Consider the following 27,899-nt stretch of genomic DNA (forward strand, 5'->3'; position numbering starts at 1 on the left):
TACAAAATATGTTTATTTTGTTTATTTTATTTTTTATTTATTTTATGTTTATTTTGCCAATCAGAGTCGATCAAAGAACTGAATGTGGCACCAGAGCTGGACAAGGCCCAGGTCTGGTTTGGTTGGTTCCTGCGACTTTCATATTAAAATATATAATTTCACATGTTTGTTATTTTCACGCTGAAGCCGACAGGGGGCGCTCTAGGCCTGCGTGCCAGTATCTGCTACTCCTGTTACTCCTGTACCACTGAAAATAAAAATCAGTTTATAAAGACGACTGAGAAAGACTGAAGGCAAATGCTCCCAAAACAAAATCATATTCTGCAGATTACAAACTGCAAGTCGTCTGTATCTGTATCTGTAATATTGTGTATCCTGCGAGATGAGGACGTTTGATTTCTTAAGATCCATCAAACACAGAAAAGCGGAAAGGAAATGTTTAAAATGTGCGCGAGATTAGACCACGTCCAGCTTAAAATGTTTTTACTGATGCCAAATAAAATCTCCAGCACAAATGATGCATGACAGACAAACATGAATCATTTGTAGATTTGATTTTACACTCAGATTTAGTTTGTGGGACTGTAGTTTATCATCCCGCTCGCGCCCGCGCCCACAGTGAGCTTTTCAAAATGTGTCCCGCGCCTCCACTCCCGCACCACCCGACTCACAGCAACACAACAGCTTCATCCTCCAGGCTGTTAGGCTGCTGAACACTCGCGCCTCTCGAACCACCAGGCCACGAGAAGCAGGAATCTACATCTCGGACTTTTCCATTTATTATTATTTATTTAATTATTTGCTTAGGAGTGAGAATCCGTGTATCATTCGTTCCGTTTTTCAATATAAAACCAAAAATAAGAAAACGAAAAAACAACATTTTTCTTCGTTATTTGTCTCCAAACCAAAATGAAAAAACGGATAACGATTCGTTTTTTCAGTTTTCGATTTTGTGTTTAAATGAAGAATGCGAAAAAAACGGATAACGCCGTTTCCCGTTTACGTGACTTCCGTGACTGCGATGCCGAACTTTTGCACCTCGTACGGACTGAACCGGGACTGTCCAGGTCCGAGACCAGACCGAGACCAGAGCGGGACTGAGACCGGGACCACCGGGGACCCGGGACTGACACCGGGACCAGAGCGGGACCGAGACCGGGACTGAGTCTCAGTAGCGCTCTGGTCCCGGTCTGGTCCCGGACCTGGTCCATCTGAACCAAAAGCTCTTAGTTCGGTTCGTTTTCGTTGGGTGAAAGCGTCAGTCGGAGGCTTTGCACCACCTCGGAATCAGCCGCGGTTCTTGAGCGCGGAGGACCAGAGCAGCTCGGTCTGGTCTGGACCTGGATCCGTCCTGATTCAGTCCGTATGCGGTGAGACTGGGACCAGACCGGGACCAGAGCGGGCCTGAGACCGAGATCGAGACAAGACCAGGACCAGACCGGGACCAGACCGGAGCTCAGAGCCCACGGAAGGGCCGGAGCTCCAAGCTGAGGCTCGGACCCCGTGGAGGCTCGGAGTCAAAGCTCGGAGTCCGCCCTGGTCCCGGTCTGGTCCCGGTCTCAGTCCCGCTCTGGTCCGGTCTGGTCCCGGTCTCAGTCCCGCTCTGGTCTCGGTCTGGTCTCGGACCTGGATCAGTCCCGGTTCAGTCCGTATGCGGTGCAAAAGTCGGCATCGCAGTCACGGAAGTCACGTAAACGGGAAACGGCCGTTATCCGTTTTTTCCATTCTTCATTTAAACACAAAATCGAAAAACTGAAAAAAACGAATCGTTTATCCGTTTTTTCATTTTGGTTTTGGAGACAAATAACGAAGAAAACTGTTGTTTTTTCGTTTTCTTATTTTTGGTTTATATTGAAAAACGAATGAACGAATGATACACGGTTAGTGAGAAACACAATTCCGATTCTTCATATCCAGTGTTGGGGAGTAACAGATTACATTTACCAGAGTTAAGTAATCAGAGTACAAATGATGAGTAACTGTATTCAGTTACAGTTACTGTTTCAGTGAGTGGTAATTGGATTACAGTTACTTTGTTGAAATAAATGGATTACACGGCGGGATTTTACTGTTTTCACATTTTGGGCTAAACCAGGACTAAAACCAGGACTAAAACCAGGACTAAACCAGGACTACAACAAGAATTGAATGAATTTTGAATTTAATTGAAACAAGCAGGTGATGGGTCCCTAACCAAAAAGTTACACAGTGCAGCTTTAAACTTGTGAATGAAACAAACTCGGCTCCGTTGAGTTTGTGAGATTGTGAGTTCGTTAGTTCGTGAGTTCGTGAGTTCGTGCGTTCGTGAGTTCGTGAGTTTGAGTTCGTGGGTTCGTGAGTTTGTGAGTTTGAGGTCGTGCGTTCGTGCGTTCGTGGTTCGTGAGCGTTCGTGAGTTCGTGAGTTTGTGAGTTCGTGAGTTTGTGAGTTGTGAGTTCTGAGTTTGTACGTTCGTGCGTTCGTGAGTTTGTCAGTGGGTTCGTGAGTTGTGAGTTTGTGCGTTTGTGAGTTTGTGCGTTTTTGAGTTTGTGCGTTTTTGAGTTTGTGCGTTTGTGAGTTTGTGCGTTCGTGAGTTTGTGCGTTCGTGAGTTCGTCAGTTTGTGGGTTTGTGAGTTTGTGGAGTTCGTGAGTTCGTGAGTTTTGTGGAGTTCGTGAGTTCGTGCGTTCGTGAGTTGTGGGTTCGTGAGTTTGTGAGTTTGAGTTCGTGCGTTCGTGCGTTCGTGAGTGAGTTCGTGAGTTTGTGAGTTCGTGAGTTTGTGAGTTTGTGAGTTTTGAGTTTGAGTTCGTGAGTTTGTGAGTTCGTGCGTTCGTGAGTTTGTCAGTTTGTGGGTTCGTGAGTTTGTGAGTTTGCGTTTTTGAGTTTGTGCGTTTTTGAGTTGTGCGTTTTTGAGTTTGTGCGTTTTTGAGTTTGTGAGTTTGTGAGTTTGTGCGTTCGTGAGTTCGTGCAGTTTGTGGGTTTGTGAGTTTGAGTTTCGTGAGTTCGTGAGTTCGTGAGTTCGTGAGTTCGTGAGTTCGTGAGTTTGTGAGTTTGTGAGTTTGTGAGTTCGTGAGTTCGTGAGTTCGTGAGTTCGTGAGTTCGTGAGTTCGTGAGTTCGTGAGTTTCGTGAGTTCGTGAGTTTGTGAGTTCGTGAGTTCGTGAGTTCGTGCGTTCGTGCGTTCGTGAGTTCGTGAGTTCGTGAGTTTGTGAGTTCGTGGGTTCGTGAGTTCGTGAGTTCGTGAGTTCGTGAGTTTGTGAGTTCGTGAGTTCGTGAGTTCGTGGTTCGTGAGTTCGTGAGTTCGTGAGTTCGTTTGGTGAGTTCGTGAGTTCGTGAGTTCGTGAGTTTGTGAGTTTGTGAGTTCGTGAGTTCGTGAGTTCGTGAGTTCGTGAGTTCGTGAGTTCGTGAGTTCGTGAGTTCGTGCGTTCGTGAGTTCGTGAGTTCGTGAGTTCGTTCGTGAGTTCGTGAGTTCGTGAGTTCGTGAGTTCGTGAGTTCGTGAGTTCGTGAGTTTGTGAGTTTGTGGGTTCGTGAGTTCGTGAGTTCGTGAGTTGGTGCGTTGGTGCGTTCGTGAGTTCGTGAGGAGGAAACGTCGACATGAGAACAGTGAGACTTGGTCCCTTCGTCGCGCCCGGACTCTGTCGCCGCTCCCCGTGTCCCGGCGCGTTCTCACCTGAGCGCGGCGAGAGAAACGAAGGTCTGGGCCTGGTTTGTGATCGGCGGCTCCTCGTTAAACTTTGATGGTGTCGCCGTGGTGATGTCGCCGTGGTGATGTCGTCCAGGTGAGACGTCCAGGTGAGGGTAAGTTTAGACCACGGGGTTAATGTCCGCGACAAAGCTCCGGCTGTAACCCGACCGACCGCGCTCCGCCAACGCCCGCGCCAACCGATACCCCGCGCTGACATCACGCCGGGGGAGCTCTGCGGGTGTGTGCGCTGGAGGAATGTTCAGCGGTTACCACGGTGACGCATAAACACCTTAACAAACACTGTCAGAAAACTCAGCCGATCGAACTCTGTGTAATACTGAACCAGGACTAAACCAGGACTAAACCAGGACTAAACCAGGTCTAAACCAGGTCTAAACCAGGTCTAAACCAGGACTAAACCAGGTCTAAACCAGGTCTAAACCAGGTCTAAACCAGGACTAAACCAGGACTACACCAGGACTACACCAGGACTACACCAGGACTACATCAGGACTACATCAGGTCTAAAGCAGGACTGAACCAGGACTGAACCAGGTCTAAACCAGGACTAAACCAGGACTAAACCAGGTCTAAACCAGGTCTAAACCAGGTCTAAACCAGGTCTAAACCAGGACTAAACCAGGTCTAAACCAGGTCTAAACCAGGATTAAACCAGGGCTAAATCAGGACTAAACTAGGACTAAACTAGGACTAAGCCAGGACTAAGCCAGGACTACACTAGGTCTAAACCAGGTCTAAACCAGGTCTAAACCAGGACTAAACACTTGACTAAACCAGGACTACACTAGGTCTAAACCAGGTCTAAACCAGGTCTAAATCAGGACTAAATCAGGACTAAACCAGGACTACACTAAACCAGGTCTAAACCAGGTCTAAACCAGGTCTAAACCAGGTCTAAACCAGGACTACACCAGGACTACACCAGGACTACACCAGGACTAAACCGTTTTTGATCCCGGCCTCAGTCCTGAATCGATTTGAAACATATCAGAGCGAATCAGTGTCTTAAAAAGGTCTTAAATTTCATGTTCCTAAATTAAGGGCTTAAAAAAGTCTTAAAATCTGTTGTCCAAGTCTTATTTTTTCACAAAGGTCTTAAGGTTCATGATTTTTTTGTTGTTAAATGGGGGGAGGAAAAAAAAAAACAACAACTTGAAATCGTGTAACGTGAGTGAACGTCTAATTTGGATTTTGCACAAACAAAACTTCGGTTTGTGGCGCCGACGGCAAAGAATAAAACGATCAGTAGAGGAGGAAGTCGCTGGATGGATCCTGGGGAAGTGTCGGTTTAATCCACAGTGACTCTTAGATTCTAGATTTAGTACCTGTAGTTGTTTGGTCTTTATTAGAATTGGATCTGGAGTTTTTCGCTCGTATAATGGCTGCGATGTTGGTCTTGATTTTCATTGAAGTGGTCTTAAAAAGGTCGTTAAAAAATGTAATCTTAAATTTGAAGTATTCAAACGTGGGGACTAGAGCCTGACCGATATGGATTTTGTTGTGGCCGATATGAAACCGATTTAATGGTAGTTGGAGCTGCCGATATAATCACCGATTTATTTAGTGATGTAAAAATTCACTGTAAATCTTGAATTGTTTAAAAAACTTAGGTTTGGCTCTTGTAGATTTTAAACTGGGTTTTTTTAGGCAACGTTTATTGTTATTCTGCCTCTTTACATGAAATGTCAAAGGACTAAAGCAGGTCTAAGGCAGGACTAAACCAGGACTGAACCAGGACTGAAAAAGGACTAAACCAGGACTAAAACAGATCTAAACCATGTGTAAAACAGGACTAAACCAGAACTGAACCAGGACTGAGTGTTGGGACTTGGTCTCTGTCTCTCGACCCAAGATTAGTCCTGGTTTATTTATTTTATGCTGAATATATTTATGCACGTTTTTTCTGTCCTATGCACACGCAGATTTTTGAAAGTTTCGTTTTGAGCCGCTGCCGCTGTCAAACTCCCACGAGTCTGAACACGACGTGAACAGAAACAAAGTGAGAGAAACAGAAAACACGGCTCCCAATAAGGATCAGGCTCCCGTCGTTCGCTTCAAAGAGCCGCGAGTAAATAAACAATCGTTGTTAGCCTTTAGCCGTAAATGCTGCGCGCCGTGGTAATTAATGACATGTGTAAATGTCGATCATTCACACTTCTATTCACAGCTCATTTACATCAGTGCAGGTCCACTAACAAATATACGGACGATATAATCACTTTACAATAGACCAATAGAAAACAGACACAACAGATAATCAATAACTAATGAGAAAGAACCAAAACTAGCTTCAAAGTCGACATATTTCCAACACTCAGCGTCACACAGGCTCCTCCCACATCACAAGTCTGAACTAATAAATGTCCTTTTAATCCAGACTCAAACCGATTGTTCGTAAAAAGGAAATAATGTCAGTGTTTGGATCTGTGTGAGTGTAAACAAACACACGTGACTCTGTGGTGTGTTCAGGGACAGTACGGATACTGATGCAGAGCCACATATTTGGACAATGATCTTTAAATTGGATTAAGTGAACAAAATGTAGCGAGTCTAAGCTTTACAACGACGTATAACATGCCCACGTGAAATATCGGCCCCTATCAGCAAGTATATCGGCCGATATATCGGTCGGGCTCTCGTGGGGACACCCTGGAATCGTATTGAATCAAAAGTGCACTGAAACACACTGTATCGTCAACTTCTTAATGACACCAGCCCCAGTGTAGTTTAAAAACACAGTGGACACAGTGACATCACAAGGTGGAAAATAAAAGAGTGTTTTCTGTTTGAGAGAAGAACTCTAAATGTCTAAATGTGCAGAGTTTGTGAGTTAAACATGTGAAACCAAACCGCAGCTGCAGGTCTGTGTGACGAGGAAACGACGTCAGAACAGAACAGAACAGCAGCGTGACACGAGCTCTTTAACAAAATTAATCACTTTGTTTGAACTGGAGCGATTGTTTTGTTCACGTTTGTGTTTGAATAAAGGGAAGAAAGACCGAGACGAACAGGAAGGAAAACACAGAGACGAGCCTGGAGACCTGCTCGTGAACCTCACAGCAGCAGATTTTACTCTTAGGCCACGTGAAAAGAGACGTAAAAGTGTCGTCGCGTCTTCACTTTTTATTCCGAGTTTAGTCGAGTGTTTTACGGCGACGTAAAAGTGTGTGGAGTTGGATTGTGTGTGTTTGTATTTAAATCAACAACGGCGTCTCTGGACACACACAAGTTTTCACGTCACACATTTTCATCAGCTCCTCCTTCCACAAAATCGTCCCACCGTCCACTGGTTCTCCAGGTCTCGTCCAGATCCGTCTGACTCGACTGAGACGACCTGGTGCGTCCAGAGTGTGACAGAGGTGATTGTAGATCCTTCTCCGGTCACTAAAAGTGTCTCTGCAGATTCTCCACATTTGTTGTTTCGCCTCCTGTGAGTTTATTCGAGCTGGAAATGATCCGACATGTTTGTTTCTTTGTTGAACACGACCTGAGCACATATGACCAGAGTTTTGCGTCTTGGGCAGTGGAGACGGAAACTCTATGGCAGAGTGTGTTAAACTTTTACACTCTGGAGGTGGTTTCAGATTTTTGTGTTTTTAAGCTCCAAAAACTCCGTCACCGTCTAAACGAAAGGCACTTCCCATCAAATATTTAGTTGTTTTTACCGTGAACGTTCTCGTACAATTCCACAATCCGTGTGTCATTTGTTTATTCGTTTTTCAATATAAAACCAAAAATGAGAAAATGAAAAAACAACAGTTTTCTTTGTTATTTGTCTCCAAAACCAAAATGAAAAAACGGATAATGATTTGTTTTTTCAGTTTTCGATTTTGTGTTTAAATGAAAAATGGAAAAAACGGATAACGGCCGTTTCCCGTTTACATGACTTCTGTGACTGCGATGTCGGACTGAACCAGGACTGATCCAGGTCCAGGACCAGACCAAAACTGAGACCAGACCGGGAACAGACCGAGACTGAGACCAGACCGGGACCAGGCCGAGACCAGAGTGAGACTGAGACTGAGACCAGACCGGGACCAGTACGGAGACTAAGAGCCGACGACAGGGCCAGAGCTCGAAGCGGAGGCTCGGAGTTAAAGCTCGGAGTCCACCCTGGTCTCAGTTTGGTCTCAGTTTGGTCTCGGTCTGGTCTTGGTCTGGTCTCGGTCTCAGTCCCGCTCTGGTCCCGGTCTGGTCCCGCTCTGGTCCCGGTCTGGTGCTGGTCTGGTCCTGGATCAGTCCTGGTTCAGTCCAGGAGTCACAGAAGTCACGTAAACGGCCATTATTTGTTTTTTTCCATTTTTCATTTAAACACAAAATCGAAAACTGAAAAAAACGAATCATTATCTGTTTTTTCATTTTGGTTTTGGAGACAAATAATGAAGAAAAATTGTGTATTTTCCTTTTATATTGAAAAACAAATGAACGAACGACACACGGATTTTTTGCGTCGCCGTCTGCAGCAGATTTCCTCCTGAAAACACTCGACTAAACGCGGAATAAAAAATGAAGACGTGACGGCACTTTTGCGTCTTCTGTTCACGCCGTCGTCGTCTAAACGTGGACTCGGTCGTGATTGGCTCTCGCGGTTGCTATGATACTCACCGTCACATTTCCAAATATGGAGTTCCGGCTCCAGATTTGCCCCCGTAACCACGACAACGGGAGCTTCGTCTGGAGCTGAGCGTCGTGGAGACGTCACACACTTCAGACCGACTAGTGGACGCTCCCGGTACTGCAGCTCCGGAAGTTTGGGCCCAGGTGGAATTTTCCCGTAGAGCGAAGTTTGGAAATTCAAACTTTCCGTGTTCCTTATTTTATTTTATTCATTGTTTTATCATTTTAACACTTTTTATTTTTATTTTTTAATATATAAACTGTAAAAACCCTGAGGTGTCTCTGTGACGCTGCTGTTGTGCCAGAGCGACAGGTGCACCCAGAGCGGCAGGTGCAGGTACAGGGACCTGTGGCGTCGCAGACAGGGCTGTCCCTGTCGCGTGCAGGGGCGGTGTGCAGAGCAGGTGCCGTGGTAACCTGAGAGCGGCAGGTCACATGACTCTGCATTATTCACGTCCAGCTGCAGGTCCAGGTCCAGGTCCAGGTCCAGGTCCGCCCCACACCCCCTCACAGACTCTGATATAAAAGAACCTCACAAACACTTGGACTTGTGTTTGGTTAAACCTTTATCTCCATGGAGACCAGACCAGACTGAGTTACAGGTCAGATCTGTGGAGAGGCGATCCCACTCAGTCAGAAGGCCTGTTTTTAAAGGGATTTTTGAGGTTTATACCTGGTTTAGTCCTGGTTTAGTCCTAGTTTAGACCTGGTTTAGTCCTGGTTTTAGACCTGGTTTAGACCTGGTTTAGACCTGGTTTAGTCCTAGTTTAGACCTGGTTTAGACCTGGTTTAGTCCTGGTTTAGTCCTGGTTTAGACCTGGTTTAGTCCTGGTTTAGTCCTGGTTTAGTCCTGGTTTAGTCCTGGTTTAGTCCTGGTTTAGTCCTGGTTTAGTTCAGTATTTGTCGTGTGTTTGTTTCAGACTCTGTTTGATGTTCCATTATGACGAGTGGAACCGAACGACAAAAGACAAACAACAAGTGTGTGTGTGTATGTGTGTCTGTGTGTGTGTGTGTTGTGTGTGTGTGTTAGTGTGTGTCTGTCTGTGTGTTAGTGTGTATGTGTGTGTGTTAGTGTGTATGTGTGTGTGTGTGTGTGGGTCTGTGTGTGTGTGTGTGTGCGTGTGTGTATGTGTGTGTGTGTGTGTGGGTCTGTGTGTGTGTGTGTATGTGCGTGTGTGTATGTGTGTGTGTGCGTGTGTGTGTATGTGCGTGTGTGTGTGTGTGTGTGTTAGTGTATGTGTGTCTGTGTGTGTATGTGTGTGTGTGCGTGTGTGTGTGTCTGTGTATGTGTGTGTGTGTGTGTGTTAGTGTGTGTGTGTCTGTATGTGTGTGTATGTGTGTGTGTGTGCGTGTGTGTATGTGCCCCTCCCTCACCTGTCGCTGTCCCTGTCACCAAACACCTGTCGCTGAATCGTCCTTTGTCTGAGTCACATGATCCAAAAAGAAACTCCACATGAAACTCCAGCTCACGACACTGCTCCTGCTGCTGCTCGTTTCCATGGAGACGTCCCTGCTCTGTCTGGAATGTTCCACAGTGTGACTTTAAACAGCTCCACTTTGTACATTTATCCACTCACAGGAGCAGGTTTTATAACTCAAATATATCTAGAAAAAACAAACAAAAAACACATAGTGACTGTCAGTCGCCTCTCCACAGATCTGACCTGTAACTCGGTCTGGTTTGGTCTCCGTGGAGATAGAAAGGTTTAAAGCCACACTGGGGAACATTCCAGACAAAGCAGTAAAACCAGATCTGAACCAGGTCTAAACCAGGTCTAAACCAGGACTAAACCAGGTCTAAACCAGGTCTAAACCAGGACTAAACCAGGACTAAACCAGGACTAAACCAGGACTAAACCAGGACTAAAACCAGGACTAAACCAGAACTAAACCAGAACTAAAACCAGGACTAAACCAGGACTAAACCAGGACTAAACCAGGACTAAACCAGAACTAAACCAGAACTAAACCAGAACTAAACCAGGACTAAACCAGGACTAAACCAGGACTAAACCAGGACTAAACCAGGACTAAAACCAGGTCTAAACCAGGTCTAAACCAGGTTTAAACCAGGACTAAACCAGGACTAAACCAGGTCTAAACCAGGTCTAAACCAGGTCTAAACCAGGTCTAAAACCAGGTCTAAAACAGGTCTAAACCAGGTCTAAACCAGGTCTAAACCAGGTCTAAACCAGGACTAAAACCAGGACTAAAACCAGGACTAAAACCAGGACTAAAACCAGGTCTAAACCAGGTCTAAACCAAGTCTAAACACAAAAAACAACGCAGCACAGAAACTCAATACTTTTAAAACATTTTACTTCAAACACGACAAAGAAAAACTCAACTTGTTTTCCCCGAGTTAAAGCGTCAAGTGTTGAATAAAACTGTGTTCGTGATCCTTCTGTGTGTGTTTTGTGTTTCTTTTTTTTTTTTTTCTGTAGTGTGTGAGATCTGCTTCCATCTCCTCCTCATTTCAAACCACAAACCGCGGATTCTGTCGCCCGAAAAAAACAAATTAGAAACCGAAAACATGAATAATTCACTCATTAATAATGGACTCTGGTTTGGTCCATTGTTTAAACCACAAAAGCAGCGAAGGCCAAGCTCAGACTCCACCACCGCTCCCGTTTCTGAGCGACGGGTTTGGTCTGTGGAGAGGCCGGCTGCTCCTCTCCATGCTCCTGGTTCAGTCCCGTCTTAGTCCTGCTTTAGACTCTGTTTTAGACCTGGTTTTTGTCCTGGTTTAGACCTGGTTTAGACCTGTTTTAGTCTCTGTTTTAGACTCTGTTTTAGACCTGGTTTTTGTCCTGGTTTTTGTCCTGGTTTTAGACCTGGTTTTAGACCTGGTTTTAGACCTGGTTTTAGACTCTGTTTTAGACCTGTTTTAGACCTGGTTTAGTCTTGGTTTAGACCTGTTTTAGACCTGGTTTTTGTCCTGGTTTAGTCTTGGTTTAGACCTGGTTTTATTCCTGTTTTAAACCAGTTTTATACCTCGTTTTAGTCCTGTTTTAGTCCTGTTTTAGAGCTTGTTTTTGTCCTGGTTTAGACCTGGTTTTAGACTCCGTTTTAGACTCTGTTTTAGACCTGTTTTAGTCCTGGTTTTAGTCCTGGTTTAGTCCTGGTTTAGACCTGGTTTAGACCTGGTTTTTGTCCTGGTTTAGACCTGGTTTTTGTCCTGGTTTTAGACCTGGTTTTAGACCTGTTTTAGACCTGGTTTTAGTCCTGTTTTAGACCTGGTTCAGTCCTGGTTTAGATCTGGTTTTTGTTCTGGTTTAGTCCTGTTTTAGTCCTGTTTTCGACCTGGTTTTAGACTCTGTTTTAATCCTGTTTTAGTCCTGTTTTAGACTCTGTTTTAGACCTGGTTTTTGTCCTGGTTTAGTCTTGGTTTAGACCTGTTTTAGACCTCGTTTTATTCCTGTTTTAGACCAGTTTTATACCTCGTTTTAGTCCTGTTTTAGTCCTGTTTTAGAGCTTGTTTTTGTCCTGGTTTAGACCTGGTTTTAGACTCCGTTTTAGACTCTGTTTTAGTCCTGGTTTTAGTCCTGGTTTAGTCCTGGTTTAGACCTGGTTTAGACCTTTTTTAGTCCTGGTTTTTGTCCTGGTTTTAGACCTGGTTTTAGACTGTTTTAGACCTGTTTTAGACCTGGTTCAGTCCTGGTTTAGATCTGGTTTTTGTTCTGGTTTAGTCTTGTTTTCGACCTGGTTTTAGACTCTGTTTTAATCCTGTTTTAGACTCTGTTTTAGACCCGTTTTAGTCATGTTTTTGACCTGGTTTTTGTCCTGGTTTAGACCTGGTTTAAACCTGGTTTAGACCTGGTTTAGACCTGGTTTAGACCTGTTTTAGACCTGTTTTAGACCTGGTTTTAGACCTGGTTTTAGACCTGGTTTAGACCTGTTTTTAGACCTGGTTTAGACCTGGTTTAGACCTGGTTTAGACCTCGTTTAGACCTGGTTTAGACCTGTTTTAGACCTGGTTTTAGACTCTGTTTTAATCCTGTTTTAGACTCTGGTTTAGACCCGTTTTAGTCATGTTTTTGACCTGGTTTTTGTCCTGGTTTAGTCTTGGTTTAGACCTGGTTTAGACCTGGTTTAGACCTGTTTTAGACCTGTTTTAGACCTGTTTAGTCTTGGTTTAGACCGTTTAGACCTGGTTTAGACCTGGTTTAGACCTGGTTTAGACCTGTTTTAGACCTGTTTTAGACCTGTTTTAGACCTGTTTTAGACCTGTTTTAGACCTGTTTTAGACCTGTTTCAGACCCGTTTTAGTCATGTTTTTGACCTGGTTTTTGTCCTGGTTTAGTCTTGGTTTAGACCTGTTTTAGACCTGTTTTAGTCATGTTTTTGACCTGGTTTTAGACCTGGTTTAGACCTGGTTTAGTTTAGACCTGTTTTAGACCCGTTTTAGACCTGTTTTAGTCATGTTTTTGACCTGGTTTAGACCTGGTTTAGACCTGGTTTAGATCTGTTTTAGACCCGTTTTAGACCCGTTTTAGTCAAGTTTTTGACCTGGTTTAGACCTGTTTTAGTCTTGGTTTAGACCTGGTTTAGACCTGGTTTAGACCTGGTTTAGACCTGGTTTAGACCTGGTTTAGACCCGTGTTGCCGGGGCGAGAGTCGGTCGGCCTCGGCTGCAGCTGTGGTGCTCTCACGGCTCTTCTCGCTCTGGGGCAGAGTCCAGAAATCCTCAAAAACCCAAATATGAAGATAACAAACTTTTCTCTTCCGCGGTTCATGTGAGAAACAGAAGATAAAAGCAAGTAAAAGTAAAAATATGGAGTAATAAAGTTTTCAGAAATATTCGTGTGCGTGTTTGTCTGTAGTTGAACATAAAATAAATCTTGTTAAACTCTGGATTGAGTCGAGTCGTAAATAAAATGTTGTCGTGTTTATTTTATCATCAGAATATGAAGTGAAAAATTACAACGTCAAGAATTAAAATCACAAAATGAAAATGTACGATTACGATTTCATTAGAACGAAAATGAATTCACAGACGCGACTCGACTCAAAAATACAACATCACTTCACAAACAGAAGAAACACGGATCGATACGGACTAAACCAGGACTAAACCAGGACTAAACCAGGACTAAACCAGGACTGAACCAGGACTAAACCAGGACTGAACCAGGACTAAACCAGGACTAAACCAGGACTAAAATAGGACTAAACCAGGACTAAAATAGGACTAAACCAGGACTAAACCAGGACTAAACCAGGACTAAACCAGGACTAAACTAGGACTTAAAATAGGACTAAACCAGGACTAAAATAGGACTAAAATAGGACTGAACCAGGACTAAACCAGGACTAAAGCCAGGACTAAACCAGGACTAAAACAGGACTGAACCAGGACTAAAAATAGGACTGAACCAGGACTAAACCAGGACTGAACCAGGACTAAACCAGACTACTGAACCAGGACTAAAACCAGGACTGAACCAGGACTAAACCAGGACTAAACCAGGACTAAAACCAGGACTAAACCAGGACTAAAATAGGACTAAACCAGGACTAAACCAGGACTAAACCAGGACTAAACAGGACTAAACTAGGACTAAAATAGGACTAAACCAGGACTAAAATAGGACTAAAATAGGACTGAACCAGGACTAAACCAGGACTGAACCAGGACACCAGGACTAAACCAGGACTAAACCAGGACTGAACCAGGACTAAAATAGGACTGAACCAGGACTAAACCAGGACTGAACCCAGGACTGAACCAGGACTAGGACTGAACCAGGACTGAACCAGGACTGAAACCAGGACTAAACCAGGACTGAACCAGGACTAAACCAGGACTAAACCAGGTCTGAAATAGGACTGAACCAGGACTGAACCAGTCTCAGTCCCGGTCTCAGTCCTGGACAGTGTATACGGGCATACCTCCAGGCCCATCTCGAAACTCAGTCCTGGTTTAGTCCTGGTTTAGTCCTGGTTTAGTCCTCTATCCATTTTTTTCCCTTAAGGTTCGTTCACACCAAAGCGTCAAATCGTCCAGTTTCTCTGTAAAGTCGATGTGGACGCGCGACTGGGGCGTCCTGCGTTTTTGCGGCGCGTCTTCGGCGTCAACGCGGCGCGAATCTGGCGTCGCATCTTGAGCGTTTTGGCGTCAGCGGTCTAGACGCGCGTCCAAGGCGTCAGTGTCAAGAAGTTGAAAATGCTGAACTTTTCGCGTCGACCAATCAGGGCTGAGTATCCAGAGACGCAGCGACGTTATTATCAGGAAGAAAAACCCCGAGAACCAGAACCACAAACATGAACGGAACATGAATATATACACCACAAACACCGAGACGATCACCAGGACTAAACCAGGACTAGACCAGGACTAGACCGGGACTAGACCGAGACTAAACCAGGACTAGACTGGGACTAAACCGTGATTAGACTGGTATTAGACCGGGACTAGACCAGGACTGATCCAGTGTCATTAGTGGAGTATAAATATAAACTCGCTCCAGTCGTCGAGTCGATTTCCTCCGCTGATGTTTTATGTCATAAAAACACTAAAGTCTCTCAGTCTGGTCTGACATTGTTTCAGGAAAAGTCCAGGACCGGGCTCTTGTTTCCAGGGCAACGGACGCACGTCAAGTATTTTTCTCCCGTTCGTCCGCGGCGTCAAAGACACGAGCGTCGGGGGCGTCTGAACTCAAATGCAAAGGCTCCAAATAGAAACGTCAAGGCGTTTTTTGACGCTTTGGTGTGAACGAACCTTTATTGTTACACACTGGTGTCCGTTTGCACATCCCATTGAGTGTATTTTTATATTTCTGTATGTTTTGTGGCGTGGCTGGTCGTAGTATAAATAGCTGCTGTTGGCCTTTTGTGTTTGACCTGGTGGGAGCGGCTGTCCTGTTTTCGCCTTTTGTTTGGTCAGGTTAGTTTTGGGGACGTCTTTTTTCCTTTAGTTTAGCGATGTTGGTACCGGCTTCTACGGCCCTGTGCGGGGTTGGCCCGGTTCCGCATCATTTTGTTCTGTTTGGCCGTTCACCAGGTCCACCTTTCAGTTGTTACTTTGTTTTTGGGCACAGGAAGGTTTCAGCGTTTTTAAAGAAAATTAAAATTAACAACTTTTACTTTTGTAACCTTTTCGCCTTCTGTGTCCTCTTTAATATGTTTGATCCACCCGGGTTGTAGCACTTGGTTTTGGAGACAAATAAACAAGAAAACAGTTTTTTCATTTTCTTATTTTTATTTTGAAAAACAAATGAACGATACACGGATTTTAGTGGATCGTTTTGCTCGTCAAGTCGAATCTTCTCAAAGTAAAATGTTCTTAATCTTCTGTGTCTCGGTCTGTTGTATCTGAGTCTGATCGTGTCTCGTTTCTCCACAGTTCTTCAGGAAGGAGCAGGGAGATTTCTTCATCGGCTGTTTGTTCCTCACTGGAGGCTCAGCTCTGGATCTCTCTGGCTCTCTCTCTCTCTCTGGACTTCCTCTCTCTCCTCTCTGCTCTGGAGACTCTGGACTCTCTCTCTGGACTCCTCTCCTCTCTCTCTCTGGCACTCTGGACTCTGGACTCTCCTCTCTCTGCTCTGGACTCTGGATCCTCTCCTCTCTCTCCTCCTCCTCCTCTCTCTCTCTGGACTCTCTCTCCTCTCTCTCTCTCTGCTCTGGCACTCTGCACTCTGGACCTCCTCCTCTCCTCTCTCTGCGCTCTGGACCTCCTCCTCTCCTCTCTCTGCGCTCTGGACTCTGGACCTCCTCCTCTCCTCTCTCTGCACTCTGGACTCTCCTCCTCTCCTCTCTCTGCACTCTGGACCTCCTCCTCCTCTCTCTCTCTCTCTGGACCTCCTCCTCTCTCTCTCTGGACCTCCTCCTCTCCTCTCTCTGCGCACTCTGGACTTCCTCCTCTCCTCTCCTCTCCTCTCTCTGCACTCTGGACCTCCTCTCCTCCTCTCTCTGCACGCTCTGGACTCTGGACCTCCTCCTCTCCTCTCTCTGCGCTCTGGACCTCCTCCTCCCGCTGCTCCTCCACATGGAGCATGAGCAGTAGACTTGAGCAGGGGTCCGTAATTCTATTGATCAGGATTTGTCGACTTAAGGGCCCGTCCCACAGGACTCATGGACGGACCGTCAATAACACGCGATTAAGACAAGTGTGTGTCTGTGGGTTTTCATCTGCGTTTCCTTACGTGGCTGTAGTTTTTGTTAAAGCTGAGTAAACGTCTCGCTCCTGCTCCAGAACAAACAGGATTATCAGATATTACATTTGGAGATCGTATCGTTGGCTTTTGTATCGATATATCGAGTAGAGTAGAGTGTTTTTTCTTCTTCTTCTTCTTCTTCTTCTTGGTCTCTGGTTCGTGTCTCGGCCTCCGCACACACTCATCTCCAGGAACCGCGCGGGGCTCCGGGCCGTGGACATGAGCGACACCCGAGAGCACAGATCCGGTTCCACTCGCTCGGCGCGGGTCCAGACCGTCACCACGGCGACAGTTCGGGAAAACAATAAAGCCGCACCGTGGAGTTTGTAACACGACGGCATCGACCCACGAGGGGAAGATTTAACGTTTGTCCGAGTCTGACGTTTCCGCTCGAGGCTCCGGCCGACGCTTTTCTCCGCGAAGTTTATGGTTGTTGCTTTGTCTGGAATGTTCCGCAGTGTGGCATTAAAACTTTAAATTAAACTTTAGCTCCATGGAGACCAAACCAGGCAGAGTTACAGGTCAGATCTGTGGAGAGGCGACACCGCTAACAGTCACAATGTCTGTTTTTATAGGGATTTAGACCTGGTTTAGACCTGGTTTAGACCTGGTTTAGACCCGGTTTAGACCTGGTTTTAGGCCTGGTTTAGACATGGTTTAGTCCTGGTTCAATCCTGGTTTTAGACCAGTTTTAGACCTGTGTTAGACCTGGTTTAGTCCTGGTTTAGACTCTGTTTTAGACTCTGTTTTAGACCTGGTTTAGACCTGGTTTAGTCCTGAATAAATGTAAAAAGTGGAGCTGTTTAAAGTCACACTGCGGAACATTCCAGGCAGAGCAGTGACGTCTCCATGGAGAAAAACCTTTAACAGACCCTCCTCCTGAAAAGTTCCACAGTGGAGCTTTTAAACGCCTCCAGCTTCTGATTTAACCCCGTTTAAACTTCGAGTCTTGACAAACCGGGAGTCGAGTCTTGACAAAACGGGACTCGAATCGTAACAAAACGGGACTCGAGTCGTAACAAAACGGGACTCGAGTCGTAACAAACCGGGACTCGAGTCGTAACAAACCGGGACTCGAGTCGTAACCAAACCGGGACTCGAGTCGTGACAAAGCGGGACTCGAGTCGTAACAAAGCGGGACTCGAGTCGTAACAAAGCGGGACTCGAGTCGTAACAAAGCGGGACTCGAGTCGTAACAGAACGAGAGTCGAGTCGTAACAGAACGAGAGTCGAGTCGTGACAAACCGGGACTTGAGTCGTGACAAACCGGGACTTGAGTCGTGACAAACCGGGAGTCGAGTCGTGACAAACCGGGAGTCGAGTCGTGACAAACCGGGAGTCGAGTCGTGACAAACCGGGAGTCGAGTCGTGACAAACCGGGACTCGAGTCGTGACAAACCGGGACTCGAGTCGTAACAAAACTGGAGTCGTGTTTGTTTTTTTGTTTAACTCTTTCTTATTCGTCTGTTTACATCTACAAAACTCCAAACACACTGCGACTAATTAATGTAAACATAGATATATCATACACATATATACATACAAATACATAAAAAAATAAAATAAACAAATCATTGAATAAGTAAATGGAGACAGTCGGGTTACACTTTGAGTATAAAAAATGAAGCTCCTTTTCCCTGTAGTTCAGTTCAGATCGGTAATTCCAGAGCTGAAATGATCCAGATGATTCTAGTGAAGGTGTGTGGAGTTTAAAAACACAGTGGAGTTTGCGTTAAACCTGTTTTCTGTCTGGTCCGTGGAGCGCCGCTGCCCTCTGGTGTCCGCTTGGGGGTAAGTGCTACAGGTTCAGTAGAAAAACACTCGAGCTGTGACCTGGACTGAACTCTGCTGTGAGGATTCATCTGCTCCAACGTCACAATCATCAAACTCCTCACCACGTTTACTCAGCACAAAAACAAAACAAAAAAACTATTAAAAAAAAAACAGCCAGTTTATGAAAAGCTGCAGGAGAAACGATGAAACTGTAAATATGAAGGTTCAGGAACTACGGAACTGAGACTTAAACTATTCCCACATCACAATAAAATATAACGGTAACACTTTATAATAACTACATCTTATTTAGCCTTAATAAAGCATGAACAAAGACTTAATTAATAATGAACAAAGATTTAATTAATAATGATTCACGCTTAGTAAATGCTTAATAAAACATAATTTGTCTTCACTTTAGAAAAGCTCTCAAAAAGACTTAACAGCTGCCTGAATTATCATTGCATTGTGTTATTAGTAAATCATTCTCTCATAGTTTACTAATGATTAATAAATGGTTAGTTCATGAGTAATTAAGTATGAAATAATTATGAGTAACTATTTTCAGCACAGGCAAATTAAGTACAAGTGTGAATTAAGGCAGTAATTAAGTAGTTACTAAGCGTGAATCATTATGAATTAAGTCTTTGTTCATTATTAATTACGTCTTTGTTCATGCTTTATTAAGGCTAAATAAGGTGTAGTTATTATAAAGTGTTACCAATATAACAAAACAAACAACAAAAATAAATATAAATAATGATAATAAATTCTAAATATGTAGCAAAAAAAGAGCAAGAAACACGTGTGAAATATGAAATAATTATATCAGTGTAGATGTACAAGTCAAATAAACGAATTAATTGTGAAAACAAATAATAATAATAATAATAAAATAATAATAATAATGAATATATATACACACACACGCACACACATAATTTGTAGGGTGGGTATTAGAGTTAGAATTTGCCGATACGATACCTCGATACGGTACATGTACGATTTGATACAAAATATTACAAAAATATTCAATACGGTTCAAAAAAATAAAGGTTAAATCAGACACGTTAAACTCAGGCACAGGGGCCAAATTTGGCCCATGAATCTCACCAAATACAATTTGTATTAAAGCTGCTGCCGCCCACAGAGACTATAGACACATGATTTTTTTTTATTTTATTTAGAAGTTATTATTTTATTTTCTGTTTGTTCTGGATTCAGTGTTTAAGTGAAACTTTTATTAAACATTTATTTGAATAAGAAAAGATTTAGTAAGTAAGTAAGTCTTTATTCATATAGAGCTTTTCACACATGTCTTTTAATCCAACACAAGTTGAACCACATCAGCGACACAAGAGCTGGAGTTTTATCTTCACTTAGTTTATGTAAATTAGTGATGTGGTTTTAAGTTTTGTTTCTGTGAGATTTGAACAAAACTGAATTAAACACATTATAATGTCAAACAGCTGATGTGGATCTAGAGTCGTTATGTTTATATGTCGTAAAGTTGAATTTATTTCTGCAGATTAGTGCAGATAGTAATAATAATGATGATCATTTTAATATAAAAACATTAATGATTAATCGATAATCGATCGTTAATTCTCCCGACGATCGATTAAGAAAATTTCATCGAATGCCCGTCCCTAGTTGAACTTTTTAAATAAATATTTATAATATAAGCGCGTGTCAGGGAATTTACCCTAAGACATCAAATTACATTAAATAAAGACACACCAGAAAGAGACGGTTAAAATGTGTACTCGCGCAAGGAGAGTCGAGCCCAGTGTCTGTCAGCTCCCTGACCGACTCTGCTCAACAACTCTCCAAGTCACACTTTTATTGAAAATCATGTCACAGATAAGCAACACTTGATGACATCACAATACATACATTTCACATGTTCTCTTATAACTAACAATCGTCAACTGAACCACCCTCCCATTTCACATTTGATTACATATCCCAAAGACAGACAATTTAGTAGTTCCCCAAGGCCTTCAGTTTTAACATAAGATGGGACAAACCCAGAATTGTTGGCGCCCATAGTAGATTAGTTTAATCTGTCAGTTGACATGTCATTCATATCTGCTGCTGGTATCATGTCCTGTACTTCCTGAACCAAAACAGACCCAAAGCAATGTTGATTACACCATGATTAATATTTAAATGTTTCACCCTTTAAATGATTAATACTTTAGTGAAAGAATTACATATATAAATGAGTAACACTTTAATGAGACTTTAATCAAAGAAATACATTTATATCATAGAATTCTCTAACAGCGCGGAATAAAAAGTGAAAATGCATGAATGATAAATGAGGAGAGACGTGTGTACGACTCTAACTTTATTGTCATTTTACTTGTATTGCATTTTTACTGCTGTTTCATAATTATGTGGCTTGCACCAAAATTACTGAATAAACATAAGTTTAAAAAATAAAGTGAAGATGTGACGTCACGTTTGTGTTTTCTATTCAGACGTCGTCGTATAAACGTGGCCTCAGTTTCCTCCATAACCTTCTTCTTCTTCTTCTTCTTCTTCTTCTTCTTCTTCTTCTTCTCCTCTTCTACTCTTGTGTCACAGCTGGGTCTGCAGGAGTGTTGGATCCACAAAGCCAACGGTGTCATGGTGCTCTTGACCTTCTTCCTGTGCCGCATCGCCCTCTTCCCCTTCATGTACTGGAGCTACGGGCACCACTACGGGCTGCCGCTGCACCGCGTGCCCGCCCACCTGCCCGCCGCCACCAACCTGGGCAGCTGCTGCATCCTGGCGCCGCAGCTCTACTGGTTCGTGCTGCTGTGTCGGAAAGGCTACCGTCTGTACCGGCGGAGCAGAGAGGCCGCGCCGACGACGGGCACCGCCACGCCACCGGGGAGCGCCAAGGACAACTGACCCCCGGCCGCCGAACGCACCGCGGATATTTACACGAACATATCAGATTTAAATCTTCTTCTAGAGTTTTATGAATGGACAGACTGCGCCCTCTGCTGGTGAAACGCTGCTCAGACTCTTATTTATTTTGGTAGAATTTTCCACTACATTCACTTTGCTCCAAGAGGCTCAGGTCAGAGGGGCTCAGGTCAGAGGGGCTCAGGTCAGAGGGGCTCAGGTCAGAGGGGCTCAGGTCAGACGGGCTCAGGTCAGACGGGCTCAGGTCGGAGAGTCGGAGGAAACGCGGCGAGTTAAGCTTCATGTTTTTCGACTGCAGAAAAATAGAAAACCTAAATATAAAAGCGACACAAATCCAAATTACAACCAATTACGTCACATTCGTTTTTTTTTTTTTTATTTCAATTAAGAATGAAAAACATCAAAACGGGAAAACGGTTTATTTCATTTTTCCGATTTGGTGTCAAACAAAACAAACAGATTTCGACCTCTATTTCCGATATTTAAATTAAAACATTTACATCTTTTTTAATTTTGATATTTTACACTGGAAAAAACAAAATCTAATTACGTTAAAATGAGTTAAATTAAGAACATTTTACTATTTTACTTTTATTTGAGTCGATTCAGCTTCATTTTCCACACAATTTGACTCCACAAAACTATAATAAAAAAGTTTTTTATTACAGATCCAGGGTCGGTCAAAACCAGAAAATAAAATATCAGAATTTAAATATTTATTATTTGAAAACTTTAAATTAAATATTGGAAATGGAGCTCGAAATCAGTTTTGTTTTTTTGACACTAAAACTAATGAAATCACAAACTGTTTTCCCATTATAATGTTTTTCGTTCCTAATTGAAATTTTAAAAAACGAATTGTACATGGACTAATTCTGAACATGATTAATTTGAATTATTTTAGCATTTTTAGTTTATTTACTCGATTCATATCATTTGGTGAAACAAAGCTCGACAGTGACGCCTCCTCCTGGATCTGACGCTAAATTTTCCGTTGATTTTTCCCGTAGACTTTCAAAAAAATAATAATATTAAAAGTGTGAACGCTCCGAACGAATCAGCTCCGGAGAAACTAATTACAACTAAACCTAGAATTGTTTTTATTTAAAATCTTGTGTTTGAAATGTGCCGTGAACTTTGAACTGAATATTTGAATTTTAAAGAAAAGTCTACGGGAAAAATGATGGAAAATTTACCAGAGCGAGCGTCACACACGAGCGTTTTCTTTTTGTTTTTTTTATTATTTTTTACAAATTTTCTGCAAGTGGAGAATTTTATCAAACGTCGTCCTCCACTCGCAGGAAATTTGAAAAAATAAAAAAAATAAAAAAATTCTAAGCCCCCGAAAATTATAAGAATTTATTTATTTTTTTCAAATATTTTAAAATATCTGTGATTTTTAGATCTTATTTTCTTGCAGTTCTTGACAGGTCAGCTCATATCCTTTTTAATGTGATTTTTATCTTTACTGTAACGACGGTTTCCGGAAACTGAAACCGTAAACTTCTGCCGATTTGTTGTAGCAGCTTGATTTTCGCCTTTTTAACGACTAAAGCTGTTCTTTTTAATTAATTTAACGAGCGTTTCCGGCGAATATTTTTGAACATTACGTTGGCGACGACAAACTGACGATTTTAGGGCTCGACGTGAAAAAACAATTATAATAATAATAAAACGTGACTACTTCTGTTTTACTTTGTTTACTGTTTTAGTTTACGATTTTATTTTGAAATTTTGAATACACTTTAATATCAAATAAAGACCAAAACAAACTTTGGATTAAATAATAAAAATCTTAACTAATGTTTATGCTTCAAAATTAAAGTCCCTTCGTGTAACATTTCAGCCAAAAAAGCAAGAAACTAAATCGCATCTCACCAGGACTAAACCAGGTCTAAACCAGGTCTAAACCAGGTCTAAAACAGGACTAAACCAGGACTAAACCAGGTCTAAACCAGGACTAAACCAGGACTAAACCAGGACTAAACCAGGACTAAACCAGGACTAAACCAGGTCTAAACCAGGACAAAACCAGGACTAAAACCGGTCTAAGCCAGGTCTAAATCAGGACTAAACAAGAACTAAACCAGGACTAAACCAGGTCTAAACCAGGTCTAAACCAGGTCTAAACCAGGTCTAAACCAGAACTAAATTAGGTCCAAACCAGGACTAAATTAGGTCCAAACCAGGACTAAACCAGGACTAAGCCAGGTCTAAATCAGGTCTAAATCAGGTCTAAATTAGGTCTAAACCAGGTCTAAAACAGGTCCAAATATTTTAAAATTTCAGTGATTTGAAATATTATTTTCTTGAAGTTTTTTTTTTTTTTTTGACAGGTCAGTTCTGCCTTTCATTTCCTTTTTCATGATTCTAGTGAAGATTTGTGGAGTTTAAAAACACCACGGAGCACTTCCTGTATCACCACATGATGACATCACACGGTGGAACGGAGAGTTTTCAGTTTGGGTTGAGAGAAAAACTCGGCCTAAATCTCCAAAAAGCAAAACAAAAAACAAAACACGACATTATTAAAGGAATAAATCAGAAAATAGTTAAATATGGGCACTTTAACTGAAATGTTACACGTTGGGGCTTTAATTTTCTCTCCTAAACACTGGGATGAAAATGAACAGATATTGAACAGAAATTATTTTTTTATTCCAGGGTTTTTTTCTCGTGTTTTTCTGCTGCTCTGACGCTTTCCTTTCGGGACCTTTCGTTGTTCGTGACCAATTTTAGTGTTTTATTTTATTTTATTTTTTTATTTTATTTTATTTTTTTGCAGATGATTTTTACTTTCACGTTCTGCGCGGTCGGTTCTGTTGTTTAAAGGAGACATGATGTGCAGCCTGGAGGCGTCGGAGTCGTTTTTGGTCTGATCCACGTTTGAGTCGGACGTTTTTCTCCGGATTTTAAAACGACTTTGACGAGAAACTTTCTGACAGTTTTAGAGTTTTAGAATTACAGAGGTCTAAACCAGAACTAAACCAGGTCTAAACTAGGTCTAAACCAGGTCTAAACCAGGTCTAAACCAGGTCTAAACCAGAACTAAACCAGGTCTAAACCAGGTCTAAACCAGGTCTAAACCAGGTCTAATCCAGGTCTAAACCAGAACTAAACCAGGTCTAAACTAGATCTAAACCAGAACTAATCCAGGTCTAAACTAGGTCTAAACCAGGTCTAAACCAGGTCTAAACCAGGTCTAAACCAGAACTAAACCAGGTCTAAACCAGGTCTAAACCAGGTCTAAACCAGGTCTAAACCAGGTCTAAACCAGGTCTAAACCAGGTCTAAACCAGGACAAAATCAGGTCTAAACCAGGTCTAAACCAGGTCTAAACCAGATCTAAACCAGGACTAAATCAGGTCTAAACCAGGTCTAAACCAGGACTAAACCAGGACTAAACCAGGACTAAACCAGGTCTAAACCAGAACTAAACCAGGTCTAAACCAGGACTAAACCAGGACTAAGCCAGGTCTAAATCAGGTCTAAATTAGGTCTAAACCAGAACTAAATTAGGTCTAAACCAGGTCTAAACCAGGACTAAACCAGAACTAAACCAGAACTAAACCAGGTCTAAACCAGGACTAAACCAGAACTAAACCAGGTCTAAACCAGGTCTAAACCAGGACTAAACCAGGACTAAACCAGGACTAAACCAGGTCTAAACCAGAACTAAACCAGGTCTAAACCAGGACTAAACCAGGACTAAGCCAGGTCTAAATCAGGTCTAAATTAGGTCTAAACCAGAACTAAATTAGGTCTAAACCAGGTCTAAACCAGGACTAAACCAGAACTAAACCAGGTCTAAACCAGAACTAAACCAGGTCTAAACCAGGTCTAAACCAGGACTAAACCAGAACTAAACCAGGTCTAAACATGTACTGAATCAGGACTAAAATTGGATTAACCAGAACTAAAACAGGTCTAAACTAGGTCTAAATTGGGTCTGAACCAGGTCTAAAGCGGGTCCAGTCCAGGACCAAACCAGGTCTAAACCAGGACCAAACCAGGTCTAAACCAGCACATTATGTCTCGTCTTTAACAGTTTTTGTTTCTTTTGGGGCTGGTGTGTGAAGTGTCTTCTGGCGCCCTCTGGTGGTCAGAGCGAGAACAGCGACATCAGGACAAAGAGACGCACGTCCGACGCCTAAAAACGCCAACAAAAAAAAAACCTCCATCGCCTAAAGACACAAAAATAAAATAAAATAAAATCCCTCTTCAGCCCGAGCTTTTCTTCTCCTGATCTGATCTGGACGAACCGTTTTCAGGGGAATTTTCAGATTTGCACAAACACGTCTTCGCCGTCTTCCACTGGAGCCGTGAGCTGTGACCTTTCACTCCGTTTGAGTTTTTCTGAATCTTTCTGCGTCGTTTTGCGTCGTTTTGTATGACTGAGTATAAGGGTCAGATAAAAAAAAAATAAAAAATCATGCTGGCGCTACGAGAATAAAGTCATAATTTTACGAGAATAAAGTCATAATTTTACGAGAATAAAGTCATAATTTTACGAGAATAAAGTCATAATTTTACGAGTATAAAGTCGAAGTTAAAATAAAGTCGTAATATTTTGAGAATGAAGTCGTAATAAAATCAAAGTCAAAGTGAAAAATGCGGCAGAAGAAAAACCTTGTTTTTCAATATAAAACCAAAAATAAGAAAATTAACAACAATTTTCTTCATTATTTGCGCCTCCGGAACCAGGACTAAACCAGGACTGAACCAGGACTGAACCAGAACTAAACCAGGACCGAACCAGGACTAAACCAGGACTAAACCAGGTCCGGGACCAGACCAGGACTGAAAATGATTTAGTCCTGATTCAGTCCTTGTTCAGTTGAATGAACGAACGATACACAGATTCTTCTCTTTTACAAAATGCTCCAAATTCTCCACGAGCAGCTGATTTTCTCCTGATATTAACACTTTATTTTATTTTTTTATTACGACTTTTTCTGGCTTCGACTTTATTCTCATAATATTACGACTTTAATGTCGAAATGTTATGACTTTATTCTCGTAGCGTCAGCATTTTTTATTTTTTTTATCTGACCCTTACACTCCGTCATAGTTTTGAGTTTTTTTGAGTCGTTTTGAGTTTTTTTTGTGTGTGTGTTTTTCTGGTTGAGGCCGAGTCGACTCGAGTGCGACGCTAAAAAACTCGTGACAAAACACCGGCCGAGATTCCACGTTTACTGTTTGTACGGATCATCTGTACCGGATTTTTTTACTGTGTCACTTTTCCGTTCGGCGTCCGTCAACCTGCTCGTTTCCACGGAGACGTCACTGCTCCGTCTGGAATGTTCCGCAGTGTGACTTTAAACAGCTCGACTTTTTACGTTTATTCAGTCACCGGAGGATTTAGAGCTCGGAAATACTTCGAAAAACAAACGTTCTGACTGTGAGCGACGTCGCCGCTCCACAGATCTGACCTGGACTAAAGATGGACTAAACCAGGTCTAAACTAGGTCTAAACTAGGTCTGAATCAGAACTAAACCAGGACTAAACCAGGTCTAGACCAAATCTAAAAGAAGGTTTAAACCAGGTCTAAAATCAGTTCTAAACCTGGTCTAAAACAGGCCTAAACTAGGTTTGAACCAGGTCTAAACTAGCTCTGAATCTGGACTAAACCAGGTCTAAACTAGGTCTAAAAGAAGATCTAAACCAGGACTAAACCAGGTCTACACCAGATCTAAAAGAAGGTCTAAACCAGGTCTAAAACAGGTCTAAACTAGGTCTGAATTAGAACTAAACTCTAGGACTAAACCAGGTCTAAACCAGGTCTAAACCAGGTCTAAACCAGGACTAAACCAGGTCTAAACCAGGTCTAAACCAGGACTAAACCAGGACTAAACCAGGTCTAAACCAGGATCTAAACCAGGTCTAAAACAGGCCTAAACCAGGTCTAAACCAGGTCTCAACAGTGGAACATTCCAGACGGAGCAGTGACGTCTCCATGGAAACAAACAGGTGACCGACTCCCGAAGTGAAAAGTTCCACAGTGCAGCTTTATCATAGTTTTCAGTAAATGTTCTTTATCGTTTGGTCGGTGTCGCGCGTCGCTTCAGAGCAAGAATCTCCCGACCCGCCGAGTTCTTTCAATTTAATCCAAATAATTTAAGGTTTTACGACTTAATTTAACGGATTAAAACTCGCTGTAAATATAAATAAAACTTTTACGCAAATCGAGAAACAAGTTTACGAATTAAAGTTTTTTTTTTAAATCCGCTGAAAACGACGTCGCGCCGAAAGTTTACGCACAATTTACACATTTACAAACACTTCTGCATTTTAACAAAGTCGTGATTATCGTTCGACGAAAATAAAAATATCGTTTACGTTCGAGGAGGTTCCGGCGTAAAACGTGGTCGCTACGGTAACGACGTCGAGTGGAGTTGTTTTCTTTTGTTTTTCCTTCTTAAAATTCTTAAACTTACGTCGTTTTCAAAACACTCGATCTCGTAAACCGGGTCTAAACCAGGTCTAAACCAGGTCTAAACCAGGACAAAACCAGGACTAAACCAGGTCTAAACCAGGACTAAAACCAGGTCTCTAAACCAGGTCTAAACCAGGTCTAAACCAGGACTAAACCAGGTCTAAACCAGGTCTAAACCAGGTCTAAACCAGGTCTAAACCAGGACTAAAACCAGGACTAAACCAGGACTAAACCAGGTCTAAAACTAAACCAGGACTAAACCAGGACTAAACCAGGACTAAACCAGGTCTAAACCAGGTCTAAACCAGGACTAAACC

General features: G+C 42.6%; 1 protein-coding gene across 1 annotated transcript in view; it reads left to right on the forward strand.

The window, feature by feature from the left end:
* Positions 1-27,364, forward strand: part of tlcd3a (TLC domain containing 3A) — a 45,942-nt gene extending 18,578 nt beyond the window's left edge. The window contains exons 4-5 of the mRNA XM_055149007.1: positions 15,643-15,706; positions 20,787-27,364. Of these exons, the coding sequence (XP_055004982.1) occupies positions 15,643-15,706; positions 20,787-21,127 (405 nt within the window). The 3' untranslated portion in view covers positions 21,128-27,364. The remainder of the gene's footprint in view (positions 1-15,642; positions 15,707-20,786) is intronic.
* The last annotated feature ends 535 nt before the right edge of the window (positions 27,365-27,899 follow it).

This window comes from Boleophthalmus pectinirostris, unplaced genomic scaffold (genome assembly GCF_026225935.1).
Source record: "Boleophthalmus pectinirostris isolate CB_2022bp ecotype Guang Dong unplaced genomic scaffold, ASM2622593v1 HiC_scaffold_12, whole genome shotgun sequence".
Lineage (NCBI taxonomy): Eukaryota > Metazoa > Chordata > Actinopteri > Gobiiformes > Gobiidae > Boleophthalmus > Boleophthalmus pectinirostris.